The sequence below is a fragment of the Arachis ipaensis genome, chromosome B05 (assembly GCF_000816755.2).
Source record: "Arachis ipaensis cultivar K30076 chromosome B05, Araip1.1, whole genome shotgun sequence".
NCBI classification, from domain to species: Eukaryota; Viridiplantae; Streptophyta; class Magnoliopsida; order Fabales; family Fabaceae; genus Arachis; species Arachis ipaensis.
Window position 1 is genome coordinate 133,868,986 of NC_029789.2, and position 14,205 is coordinate 133,883,190.

Here is a 14,205-nt window from a genome sequence, read left to right on the forward strand (position 1 = left end):
TGGATACAAATTATTGATAGTTATATATAATATATGGACTATGTCTTTTGAAAAATATATATACAAATTAAACGAGTTTGTCAGAGGAATATAATGTAATTAGTAACAATTTTACCAAAGTACAACAGGCAATTTATTTAGTTAATAAGGTTACTAATGAAATGGAATGAATACAATTATGAACAGGTAGCGAGGTGGTAGCATATGAAAGTCCACGACCAACTTTAGGAATTCATCGAATCGTGTTTGTGTTATTTCGTCAAATGGGTAGAGAGAAGATTTATGCCCCAGGTTGGCGCCAAAACTTTAACACAAGAGAATTTGCCGAACTATATAATCTTAGCTCGCCTGTTGCTGCTCTCTATTATAACATCCAGAGGGAGAATGGCTCTGGTGGCAGGAGGTTATATTGATCATTGTTCTTGCTGAGTTTGGTGGGTGTATAGCTCGTCTGTCTATAAATGTCTTCAAACTTTTCGTTGGGATGAGTTATACATCGACAAGAAGAGAATAAGGGAGTGTGTATCTACAAAAGACATTCTGACGCTCAAGTCAGTAAGTGTTTAAGAGGTATAAAAATAATTCTATGAATATAGAATGTAAGACATGAAATAGAAGTCATCATGTAATAATTCTATAAATATAGAATGTATATAGAATATATCTAGAATGTCTCTAGAATGTATATAGAAATTAGTGCCTTTTATAGGCATAGAGCTTGTTTGGGTGAGTTTTTAAGAAAAGATCTTTTTTTGAATTATCTTTTTTTAAAAGATCTTATGAAAAAGTAAAAGTAATTTTATATTTGGGTATCTCATGCAAAAAGATCTTTTTATTTATCAATTATGTTTGGGTATAACAATATAAAAATATTTTTTTGTTTATTTATTACATGAAAAACATCTTTTTTTAGGGAAAAAAGATCTTTTAAACAAAGATGTAAATTACAGTTTCTCAAAAAAATGTTTTTCTGATTTTTTTAGTGCTTTTACTTTTACTACTAGAAATTTGCCAAACACGCTAAAAAATAAAATAAGATATTTTTTCATTAAAAAAAGATCTTATTTTATCAAAATAATGACACCCAAACATGCACTAAGTCAGAACAATGGTCATTAAGTCGGATCATAACTTATAATGAATGATAATTAAGGCCGAGTTATAACTTATAATGCACGATAAAAACTGAGTTATAAGGTGACGGATCATAACCCCCAAACTTTGTGTGCCGATCATATGATTCAGGCTAAGCTTAGAAAATAAAATGATTTATAACTCGATTAGAAGATAAGTGAATAATGATATAGTGAACCCCTAAGCTTAGTCGGATTATTATGTCGGCACTTATTCCAAAAATAATTGAGTGATAAGAGTCATTCAATCAAGATAAAGACCGAATTATAAGGTGACGGATCAATCATCATCATAATTACATAAAAAATAATAATAATCAACAGTAATAAATGATTACTTTCTTTTCGGTTCGAACTCAAGATAGCCGTATGCATAAATTGAACCCAGCCTAGGCTACTGCACGGTTCATTCTTTACATGTTGTGTATTGGCAACAAAAGTTATAGTATGTTGTTTGTTCACAGTAATATAGCTATGCCGGATGTTTTGCATGTTCACAGTAAAACTTAAATTGGAGAGAATTTTGTTCTATATTAAAAAAGATTTAACGAGTTACGCTTATTTTGAAAATTGAAGGTGAAAATAAGAACAAATACTAGAGCTATATACCAGTTGTATATGTTGGCCGGATGATTTATAGTTTCCTTTGGCAATGTCGAAGCATCTGGTAAGATTTTGGGCTTGTCATTAAGGGATGTACCTGATGCTAAGAATGACATTGAGCTTTGAGCTTGAAGCTCCTTGGGGAGAGAAGGATCTCCATTGACGAAAAAACGAGAATCTATGTTTGTCTTTGGCGGTGCATCAGGTGCATCAATCTCTAACAAAATTCTATGAGAAGAACCTAAATAGGAAACAATATATGATTGTCAATATGGTAATTATTAAAAATTATTTTTAATTTAATTTATTAAATACAAATGTCACAATTTTTAACATCTTTTTCTAAAAGTTAACTTTTATAAATTATCTTTAAAAAATAAAGATTTTACCAAACTAATTTATGAGGGAATGATTATATAAAATTTATATTTTATCAAAATTATTTTCTTACTGACCTATGATTAACTACTTTGCATTGTGGATAAATATTATACAAATCAAAGGATGCATTTTAATAACATTTTAACCTAAGTTAAGAGAGTAAGAAGGTAAAATGTTCATAACTTTGTTTGTGAAATCCAAGATTTTCTTAACAATATGAGAGGAAAAAATAGAAAAAAAAATTCTAAATATACCATCATATTACATAATCAAATATTTTTGTTACTGTTCATATTTGGACCAAAGGATATAAATCCAGCCCATTAAATTACTTAATAATGATCAATTTTTAATTTAGGTCGCTACTTATAACTCGGCTCAACAACAAGAATTCCAGTCCATAAGGCCTCGTCCATATAGGTCGGATTTTGATTAAGAAACGGATCACCACAACTGATATTTGATCCGATTTGAAGAGTAAGATTTTTTTCTACTATTTCGGTTAATCACCTGAGACATGGGATAAGCAAATAACCATCTATGATCATTTGAAATTATTTTTAAAGGACGATTAAATTACATTTTTTATTTAATGAATACTTCAAAATTCAGATATTTTTTTCAATCTTATTAGTATCGGAGTTTTTTACAAATACTCCTACCACAGTAATCTCTCACAAAATGCATATAAATTTCGCATTTTCTCTTTCTTCTTCTTTTGAAAATAAAGCTTTAATATCTAAAAGCATTAATATATATTATTAAAGTGCATTTTGATCAAATAGACTAAAATATACATTATTCTAATTTTACAAGAGAGAAGAATTTATATTTCACAAATAATGAAAAAAAATATCATTTAATCATCTTAAAGAAAACAAAGCATTATTTTCTCTAGGAGTAAAAGTAAAAAATAAAAATTTAAGCATATTAATGTCGTCACCAAGTATGTTTGTGACCTTGAGCAAGGTCTCCTTCATATTTCTAGCGGATTGAGCTTGCATATCAATTATAAAGAACCTCAGTAGACAATATGACTGTGTATAAATAATATTTCTTTATAACAAGGTCATTTTTCTTATGAACGTAACATTGTTTAATAAATTAATGAATTAGTAGACATTTATGATTTAAATCAAGAAATCTAGTTTGTTAGAATTTTGTTATTTGGTCATCAGTTTGCTAGAAATTTGAATATTGAAGTTGTTTTTGGGTACTCAATCAAGCTTGACTCCATTCTGCTAGTTTTTTTTGGGCTGGGCAAGTTAATTAAACAAGCCCACAACTTCAATTTTAGTATCTTGAGTTTATAAAATTTGGGATAGTCTAACTAGCCTACAACTTGTTTATTTATCTTTAATCGTGTATGTTGTCAAATTCTCTTGTTATGGTGCAATTTAATCCTTCTTGGAACTGTAGGGAGTAGCTTGATTGATTATGATATTCAGTGGATACTTATAGTAACATTATTTTCTAAAAACTATTTTAACAGGAGAAATTGACTGATTAACTTATTTTCATAACAAATATACATTTGGTTTGGAGAAGCTCATAAAATATACATTGAGATATAGACACAAAAATTACCATTTTTATATCTTGTTTGACAGTAAACTAAATATATGATAAAATTAGTGTCATTTTGCCGTTATCATTTTTCCCCCTACCCCCTTTTACATCTGAGATCTATAAAACCAACACAATAACATCAACTTCAACAAATGGCAAGGGAGCTGATGATCTGATCATTTCCATGGCGGACAGTGGTGAAGGCTGAGGTGCAAAGCAGGGATTCAAGAGGCTGCTTCTCTCGCCACCGGGGGTAGAATCTATGTTGCCACTAGAGTTTCTTGCCGGAGAAGGCTGGAGTCTGAGTTTTGAGAGTATGAGAAGAAGAACAAATGTTTTGGTTGATTTTGGTTAGGGGTAAAAGTACCATTATAAAATATTGATAAGGGTAATCAAGGAAGTTTTTTTATCTAATCGGTGTCCCAATACACAATATCTTTTACAGATGAAAACAGAATGGTTTTGGTAGGAAGTATATAAGATATATATAAGACATGGTGTTTATTTATAGTCGGCAGAGGAAGTATAAGATATAAAAGTGATATTTTACTTTGGTTAAGCTATTTTCTTCTCAAAATAAATCACCATGCTAGCATGAGAGAATTTGAACAATCGTGACATTATTGTAACACCATATAAGAGCATTCTAAGAGCTTCAACAACTTTTAATTCTCACAAGGCTATTCAACACCTCTTCCATGGAAGGTCTCAATTTACTTTGGCTCTGAAGACACTTACACGCCAACTCTGCCACTGCGGTAATTGTTTTAGTATTCCAATCATCTGACTCAAATCCAAGATCTCGGTCAACAATACTCTGGAGTCTCCCACAGCTTATTCTAACCATGGCAAAGTTGGAAAGAAAAGGCTCTCTATCGTCCTCACTATATGCTGGCAGGGATGTTATCAGCTCAAGCAATATTACTCCGAAACTATACACATCGCTCTTCTCAGAAAGATGGCCATGCTCATAGTACTCTGGATCAACATAACCCGGAGTCCCAGCAGGATCAGTGGAAACATGAGTTACACCTTCTGGGAAAAGGCGCGATAATCCAAAGTCTGCAACTTTAGCATTCAAATTTATGTCAAGCAGAATGTTGCTAGTTTTCACATTGCGGTGGATTATGCTAGAACTGTGTAGATAAGCCAATGCTTCTGCAGTCTGTATGGCGATGTTTAGTCGCGTAGACCACGGAGGAGAGCTCCTGTTGAGAAGATGATCTGCAGCGGTTCCATTGGGAATGTACTCTTGCACAAGCAGTACTTCATGGCTCTGAGGAGAGGTGCAGCCATATAGCTGGACAAGATTTCCATGCTTCAAGTGAGATAAGATGGCAAATTCGTTTGAGAACTTGGTGACTCTATCATTGCTCTCGGAATTCTCGTCATGCAACCTTAAACTCCTCAGCATGTCTTTGTGCAACTGCTTTATTGCCACATGACGTCCATCTTTGAGTATTCCTGCATATAAACAAAAACTAGTAAATCTTGTTATATGATGTTGCAGGCAAGTAACTGTATAGAGTTAATAACATGATTCCAATTACTACAACACCAAGCTAAAATAAAAGCTCAGCCATACATGGCTACATTCTTGCCATCGCTTACTAGCAGCGCTGTACATGTGACAATGTAACTGCATCTTGTCATAAATCATCTCTTCTAAAAGGTTAGACCATTAGGCATAGGCATATGAATCATGAATGATTTTATATATTTAACAAGCCTCACACATAAGAGTCTCTTCTTTCGGAGGCTTAAAGTGTGGATAATGCACAAGTCTCTGTTTTGTCTGACGCTAAAATTATACTTTTATTTAGAGGAATGAGAGTAACAAGAATAGTATTCTAAATTTTTCTGTAATACCCTGATACCATGTCACAAACCATTGGTAACTAAAATTTATTTGCTTTTTCTTTCTGAATAATTTTTATTTTGAATGACCCAAGTTACATCTAATTTGAGTTTTGGTGACCATAATTGCAGTTATTCAGTTAGCTTTTCAAATTCTTTTTAAACACCGATTCATATTGTCATTCAAATAATAATCATTTTAGAGGGAGAAAATCGTTTGGATTGAAAGATCTATGGTAACATCTTGAATGATCAACTAACTCATGCTTAAGAAGGTATATAATAAGATGAACTGCAATATAATTATGTTGATGAAGCACACCATCATGCTACAATGTAGGATGCATGATTAGAACAATCAAAGTCCCTAACAACCTAAAATAACTTTATTATAACAAAGAGAATGAAACGACATACTAACTGAAATAGAAGGAATGTAAATGTTCTTACCAAAATAAACTGTCCCATATCCTCCAGATCCAAGTTCCCTACTAGGGTCAAAATTGTTGGTGGCTTCTTCAAGTTCAGAATACTCAAACACCTCATTTATGTGGCAGTACACAGAATCAACCAACAAAAGTGATTGATTTTGATCATGATCACTTGGTAACTCATCAGAGATCACAGGAACCACCGGTTCATCCCAGCTTGTTTGAACCTTAGAATCCAGAGGCTCATGTTGTTCATCATCACCACTGCTTGGTTCCTCAGAATCCAGAGGCACCAATTTGCTTCCCCCCTTCACCTCAGAATCAATAATTGGATGTGAAGCGTGGTGTTTACTTCCACTACCATTAGTGAAGAAGAAACACTGAGATACAAATGAGAGAACTGGCATCACTCACACACACTACTATGAATTATGATCTGTGATCACTGCCTCCAATATAGTCAAATCCCTAAGTTACACATTTAGCAAAGAAATACCTTAATCTTACCAGGGAAAACCGAAAAGAATTGTTAATCAAATTAATCAAGTGATCTAAGTAAAGTAAGAAACTAATTAAGAAAGAAAGAGAAAATTCTCAACTTGAGAACCAATCTTAAGGTTGGAGGGATCAAGAGAATTGGGTACATAGGTTCATACTGGAAAAACTAAAAGGATACCAATTAAATTTGTATCTTTTTTAATTAAAAAAAATGGAAATATGTGATTAAATCATTAAACGCTGATTGTACGCGTAAAAGAGTAGTAGTGTGGATAAAACTGGGAGGAGAGAGAGGGTAAAGAGAAAGTGAGTTACCTGGAAAGACTCATATTGCATGGTCCACCAATACCATTGACAAGTTGAGTGAAATTCAAATTAGTCAATATATGAAATGTTAGATAAGTTGACACCATATCTTATTTAAAATGAATAAATACATATAAATGGGGAAATAGAGTAAGAAAGAAAAGGAAGGAACAACGAAGTAGCATTCCTTTAAGTCTATAACCCGACTACTACTACTCACTCAAGTCTCAAGTCTCAACTCTTAACTGTGCTTGACCACTTGGAATTCCTTCTTGTGTTTTCTCTTTTAAGTTTTGATTTGTTCCATACTTCTTCCCTAGTGTTTTGCCTTGCTATTGATGTGCGTAGGATATGAAAAAGTGACTTGTAAAAATTAGGGGTGTCCATGGATCGGATCGAATCCGTAGATCCGCGGTAAATATGCGCATTCGATTCGAAAATTGCGGATACGATCCGATCTGCAAATTGATCGGATCGGATCGGATCGGATCCGCACCCTTTGCGGATCGGATCGCGGATATCTACTCTACATCCGCGTATCCGATCCGCGGATCCGCAGATCCGCACTATAATACGGATCGGATCCAGCACTAAAAAGTGCGGATATCATATCCGATCCGATCCGATGAAAATTGTGCGGATCGGATCGAATTTTCAGCCATATCCGATCCGATCCGATCCGCGGACACCCCTAGTAGAAATAAATAAATAAACTAGAACGAGACCTGTGCGATGCGCGGAGCGATAAATTAATGATAATATAATAAATATTAAAAATGACTATGTTTTGTAAAATTAAATTAAATATGTGCAAACTAAAGCTAAATTTAAAAGGTGTTTTATTTAAAATAATTTGTAGTACAAAAAATTTAGATGTTAGAGTTATACAAAATGACATTTTTATTTGGTGGTTTGATTTTTGTATTTGTTTTAGTTAATGGAGTTAGTCTTCTTATGTGGTGCTCATCCTCCTTTTTCTTTATTGGTTATTGTTAGAGTTGTTGCTTTCTTCTTTCTGTCGTAGGTTCTTGTGAAGGCATGTTCTTTATAAATTATTGAGTTGTATGCACTTTCTATTGTGTTGTTTATTCCATCTTTGCATGTATATTCTTCTTCCGAAGATGTATCTTGAATTTGTATGGTTTTCTTTCTCCTTAATCTCTTGATGGGTATTTGATCTTCGTCTGATGATATTAGTGTTGGCAAAGTTGGTTTCTATAATCAATGAATAATTTAAATTGGAAATAAAAATGATGTCTTAAATAAGTAATTTTTTTTAGAGTATTACCTATTTTATTTGTTATAATGGGTGTTGAGGTTCAATATTTTTTGTTAGAACAAATGTCTTGGTAATACTGTATTGTTGAGAACCTTTTTTGAGATTAAAATAATTTACTTTGACTTCAAATATAAGTGTAAGGTTGCACAAATTTTTTAATTAGGGTGGTGTTTCAATGTCATTACTTTTCTGGAGTGTCGTTAGATTTAAAGCAGTTGTGCCTAACAATTTTTTTCTTTGCCATCAAATAGTAAAAAAGTTGTTATAGCACTTTGATCTGAAAACTTTAATTGATTTATGAACCTAAAATAAGTATTGGATTAGTAACTAATAATTTGATAGATGAGATTATGAAAAGTATATAGAGTTACCTTATTGTTGGATATTGTGGTGTTTGATTACATGTGTTACAAATATAGTTGTCTTCTTTTTTATGTAGTTTGAAAATAAATTTTTTGTGCTAAATTTGATATTATTTGAAGGAATAGTGATAAGAGACTTATATAAGTAGTTCAAATAGTATGAAATTTGAATATTTGTAACATAAAATTTATTATGATTAATAATATTATTATGACATTTGTAATATAGATGTTTATTACATTTAATGAGTTATTTATAGAAATTAATAAATTAATTATTGGGGTTATAAATTTATTGTATTATTTATAACGGTGAAATATAATAAACATAGGAATATGAATTCAATATCTCTGTAGGTTACAAATTTCGTTACAAATTTTTATATATTTTATTTTTTTGTTGATTTGGAAATAATAGATGATTTGACAAAAATTAAGTGGTTGATTCTAAAATTTTGCCAAGTAAGCAATGTTGCTGACATGTCATTAGTAGAAAGAGAAAGATGTCTTAAAAGTAATGTGGGTAAACTTATGAACTCAAGAATTTGGTTATGGGGTAAACAGTGGTGTATTGGCTGAGAATGGGGGAACATAGTGTATTTACACATGGGTGGACGTGTCAGGTAGAAGGTCAACACACGGGGGGCGTGGAACATGCAGCACCACGCCAGGGGCGTGGAGCACACGTGGCAGTGTCAACACAGCACGCCGGGGGCGTGGAGGCCACATGGCAGTGCTACACGCAGCATGTGGGGGCGTGCTGAGTCAGTACGCAGTGGGCGTGCTGACACGTGGCAGTTCCTGGTTGGCTAAGGCAGACTGCACGCGGTGGGCGTGCTGAGTCAACACGCGGGGGGCGTGCTGACACGTGGCAACACGTGATTGGATGAGACACGCAGCACGTGGGGGCGTGTTGAATGCTTCCCTCTATATAAGGCAGATCTTGGTACCATTTTCATTCAGAATAAGTGTGTGCCTTGAGTGTTCTTTGAGTGTGTTGGGGTATAATGGAGGGTACCGCAAATTTGGTGGTGTATCACAATGGTGAAATAGTACAGAATACTCATGAGAGAGTGAGGTTTGTGTGCCATAATCCGTTTTTATTTGTGGTTACGTGCACTATGACGTTAATAGAGCTTCAGAACGGTCTCTTTCAAAGCATGGAGAACGGTATGTCGATGCGAGTGAGCAGAATTATGTACCGGAATCCAGTTGTAGTTTTTGGTGGTCTAATACAATTTGATACCATACCGATCACTGACGAAGCGAGTATGCAGAATATGTTTCAAATTCACCGGCAGACTCAGATGTGACAGCCACAGATTGAGTTGTACGTTGAGTTTGAAGCCGTAGAGGAAACAGGGATTCAAAATGATTTAGATATAGAAGATGATAGAGTTGCAGTGTACGAAAGAATGCATAGTGACAGCGAAGAGGACTTTGAAGCCACTTATGAAGCTGGCGACGAAGACGAGGATGGTGATGTGTGAGTTGAGGCAGAAGCGGACAATGTAGTGGTTCATCCCTCGAGCAGTCAACCGATGTGCGTTCCACCTTTTATGCGTGAGTTAGATCTCGACGCCATCCATGCCCCAGAATTTTCGGAATATGCAAACATAGGTACGTGTTGACTGAATAATAAGTTTTTGCTAATTTATACTTTGGATTGATAAATGAATGATGATTTCGGCTTTCTGTAGGCATTGCTAATCCTGAGGACGGAGAGTTCCGGATTGGAATGGAATACAGTTCTAGAAAGTCAGTCGTCGCAGCAATTAGAAGTTACACTATCTCTAGAGGAGTTGACTATGATGTGTATGAGTCTGAACCACAGACGTTCTATGCAAAATGCAAGATGTATGGGCGTGGGTGCGACTGGCTTATCCAAGCCAGCTTGATACGGAAAAAAGGTTGCTGGGAGATACGCAGAAACAACGGTAGGCACATGTGTACAATGGGAATGATTTCACAAGATCATTCCAAGTTGGACTCGGATACAGTTGCTGAGGCGATAAGACCATTGGTCGAGACTGACCCGTCCATCAAGGTGAAATCTATAATAGCGGAAGTCCAGTCAAGGTTTAACTATACCATCAGTTACCGAAAGGCTTGGTTGGAAAAGCAGAAGTCCATAGCGAAGGTTTTTGGTGGTTGGGAGGATTCTTACCAAGCCTTGCCATGGTGGCTCTCGATCATAGTTCAGAAGATGCCTGGTTCAGTTGTCCAAATAGAAACACGACCACTGTACAACGGGAATGAGGAAGCGCACGGTGTAAAAATACTTCATCGTGTATTTTGGAGTTTCAATCCATGCATTAGGGCATTCAGGCATTGCAAGCCCCTAGTTCAGGTTGACGGCACACACCTGTACAGAAAATATAAAGGTACATTTCTAGTCGCTGTTGCACAAGATGGGAACCAGAATATTGTGCCTATCGCTTTTGCCTTGGTGGAAGGGGAGACAGCTAATGCGTGGCATTTTTTCTTAGAAATCTGCGAATGCATGTTGTTAGAAAAGACGGAGTGGGTATGATCTCCGACCGGCATGAGTCAATCTGGGCAGCAGTAAATCGTTCCGGAGGTGACTGGCAACCTCCAAGAGCATGGTGGTTGTTTTGTATAAGGCACCTCGGCAGCAACTTCCTAAGGGCATTCAAAGTCCCTCACTTGCAAAAGCTTGTTGTCAACATAGGATATTCAAGAACGGTGGAGGAGTAATCTACCTGTGTTGGCGCTGGTCCGAGCAACATATTATCGGTTAAATGAACTGTTTACACGGAAGAGTGCCGAGACTCACAAACGGAAGCGTGCTGGATTTACTTACTCAGTATTTGCACAACAGCGGATAGAAGCAAATATACAACAAGCTGGGAATATAGTTGTGCACTGGTTCGATAGACGAAATGAGGTATTTGAGGTGCACAAAATGACTAGCGGAAAGGTGTTAGTTGTTGATCTTGCGCGACGGACGTGTAACTATGGGCACTTTCAGGTTGAACGACTACCATGTCGCCATGTTATTGCTTGTTGTGCTAACCAGCGTCTCGATTGGCAGTTTTATGTGCATGATGTGTACAAGATCACAGAGGTTCGTAAGGTATATAGATTTGAGTTCACACCATTAGGTGATCCCGAGACATGGCCTGCCTATGAGGGACCCACATTGGTCGCTAATCCCGCCTTGAGGCGAACGTCGAAAGGTCGGCCCAAATTGACCAGATACTTGAATGAAATGGACTCACACGACATGCGTGGTCCTCGGATATGCCGTCTCTGTGGTGCTCAGGGTCATAGTCGGAGTCGATGTCCTCAGCGTGCTGGACCGAGTGGTGCGGGAGAATGATTTTTAAAATTGTCGTGTTTGTATTTTTAAATTTGAGTCTTGTCTAAGTGATGCTTTTGATGTTAATCGTGTTTGTATTTTTCAATTTGAGTCTATCCATTGATGTTTAATGTCAGGTTAATATTATCATCAACTGTTCTCGTGAATTAATTATACAACAGATTAACTACCGAATACATAGGTCAACAAATAAAACATTAAATACGAGTTACATTAACTTAATACTTAAAATTAAAGCTAAAAATCCTAAACCCAAGCTCACTTCTTTCGTACCAACCAGTTCAGTCCCTTACCCATCATGCCCTAATCGAACCGCAACGGAGTATACCTATCAGGTAGATTTTGCTCCGTCCGTAGGTCATATGGGTGACCTGGAACTGAGTCATCCACACCCAGAGTGGCCGACCCGGACTGACCCTGGTGACCGTGCTGAGAGTGCTGCGAGTGGTGGCTGTGCTAAGAGTGTCGAGAGTGGTGGCTGTGCTGAGAGTGCCGAGAGTGGTGATTGCTCTGAGAGTGGTGACTGCCCTGAGAGTACTGAGAGTGGTGACTGTCCTGAGTGTGACGGCTACCATGACTGTGGTCCGGTGGCTGTGGTATATAATAAGGAAACAGCTCAAACACTGCATGCTGAGGTGGACCTTGAGGTGCAGGTGGCTGTGGTGCAGGTGGCTGTGGATGCTGAGGAACGTACTCAGACAATCTTAGTATATGTCCGTACGAGGCCACGTACCAATCTCGGTACTCCACCGTGGGTAAAAAGTCCCAGGTTGGAACGGGGTACTGATCCCGCAACCGACTGTTTCGCCTATTGGCCCACTCTCCTATCCATGTCCTATGCAAAACTGTCCAGTCATGAAGTTGTACTCCGCGAAGAACGATGCAATGCTGGTCGAGCGGAATGTCCCTTGCTTCTCGCGGGGGAGGTTGTGCATACCCAAACTGACGCATCACTCGATCCACAGGATGCCATTCGACACACTCAAACGACAACAAAGGAACAACGATGTCACACACCTCAAGATGACCATGCAACTCGTCCGGTATGATCAATCCGTCGTACGGCCGCCACTCAAACTGCCACGTATTATTGGTATATTAGAACCCTAACATTAATATTTGAAAATACGAATCACAAGAAACATAAATATTTACCTCCTGCATGTAGTCTATATCATGCCTGAAACTCGCAACGGTCTTCGATAACCACATTGTTGTCCGTTCCGAATGACTCCACCTGAAACATGATTAAGTGAAAAAATTTACATAAGTCACCGTAAATCCAACATGCATCGTTAATATAACGCAGGACTAAAATAAGAATTATTACCTCATGGCAACTGGTATTTCAGCCGGTGGAAGGGTCTGTCTCGGTACGGGAGCAATACACGGCATTCGCTCCCATGCCCAAACAAACAACAGATTCAGAGGGCCATCCATCTCCTTTGTATCATATCGTGATGCACGGCATAGTGCTCTGTAAAGATGTGCGAGACATGCTGAACCCCAACTATATGTATGGATCCGCTCGAAATCGCGAAGTAATGGTAGATACTTCGCATGGGTGTATGCGGTCGACTTATCCGTGAATAGGGTCGACCCTAACAAATAGAAGATCTGATATCTGACGTATCTCCTAATGGACTCCTCAGTGTCCAACAGCTCTGCATCTCTAATACGTCGAACCCAACCCAACTTTATATAGGATTTCGAGGAACGACTGACTACTGGTTCACGACCAAATATCGCGATGCTCTGACTCTGCAGGAAGTCGCCACTACTATCAGTCCATCCACTCACAGGCTCTCCATCAATGGGTAGGCCAAATATATGAGCGACATCTTCCAATGTCACTGTAACCTCACCGACCGGCAATACAAAGGTATGAGTTTCCGGCCTCCACCTCTCAACCAGAGCAGCTAATAAGGGGTGAAATCCTCTTATCACCCCAATCCTAGAGACGTGGTAGAATCCCGTGGCGCGTAAGTAGTTCTCGACCATCGGGTTCCACGTCTGGGGCGGATCCAATTTACGTACCAACAAATTCCTGTTTGGCTGCATAAACAAAGATAAATCTGTTAGATTAATTAAATAATAATTCTTACAAATAATAAATATTCACATATTTATTTTAATATCTTATTTATTAAAATATTTAACAAATATTAGCATATTTATTTATTTTCAACTAGATATAAAATATAAAAAACACTACTCATATGATTACTTATTTATTTATTTATTCATAAAACTAACTATTTGTATATTAATTTATAAGATAAATTATAAGCCTTTTTCTAGCAAATATAAATAAATAAATAAATTTTTTTCTTCACATTCATATTTATATACATAAATATTATAAATTTCTTTACTTATTTATAATCTATTTATTTAAAAAAAGCAACTTTTATTTATTTACAATTTACTCATTATTATAAAG

The 14,205-nt window shown here is 36.5% G+C and overlaps 3 protein-coding genes across 3 annotated transcripts in view; 1 reads left to right on the forward strand and 2 right to left on the reverse strand.

Annotated features, from left to right (window-relative positions):
- Positions 1-413, forward strand: part of LOC107642103 (protein HEADING DATE 3A-like) — a 6,297-nt gene extending 5,884 nt beyond the window's left edge. Inside the window, exon 4 of the mRNA XM_016345421.1 lies at positions 187-413. Within this exon, the coding sequence (XP_016200907.1) occupies positions 187-413 (227 nt within the window). The remainder of the gene's footprint in view (positions 1-186) is intronic.
- Positions 4,095-6,691, reverse strand: LOC107644268 (LEAF RUST 10 DISEASE-RESISTANCE LOCUS RECEPTOR-LIKE PROTEIN KINASE-like 1.2). The gene is made up of 2 exons (XM_016348086.2): positions 5,994-6,691; positions 4,095-5,150 (listed from the first exon to the last, which is right to left on the reverse strand). The coding sequence occupies exons 1-2, from the start codon at positions 6,379-6,381 to the stop codon at positions 4,342-4,344; spliced, it is 1,197 nt and encodes a 398-aa protein (XP_016203572.1). The 5' UTR covers positions 6,382-6,691; the 3' UTR covers positions 4,095-4,341.
- The window catches only part of LOC107641188 (protein MAIN-LIKE 2-like), a 1,482-nt gene continuing 88 nt past the window's right edge, over positions 12,812-14,205 (reverse strand). The window contains exons 2-4 of the mRNA XM_016344693.1: positions 13,093-13,817; positions 12,918-12,999; positions 12,812-12,868 (exon numbers count right to left, since the gene is read on the reverse strand). Of these exons, the coding sequence (XP_016200179.1) occupies positions 12,812-12,868; positions 12,918-12,999; positions 13,093-13,817 (864 nt within the window). The remainder of the gene's footprint in view (positions 12,869-12,917; positions 13,000-13,092; positions 13,818-14,205) is intronic.

Bases quoted from the DNA above. Each gene is read 5' to 3' on its own strand.
- LOC107644268 (XM_016348086.2), bottom strand. From the start codon at position 6,381: ATGCCAGTTCTCTCATTTGTATCTCAGTGTTTCTTCTTCACTAATGGT. The intron at 5,151-5,993 runs GTAAGAACATTT...GTTTATATGCAG, and splicing joins ATATGGGACAGTTTATTTTG to GAATACTCAAAGATGGACGT.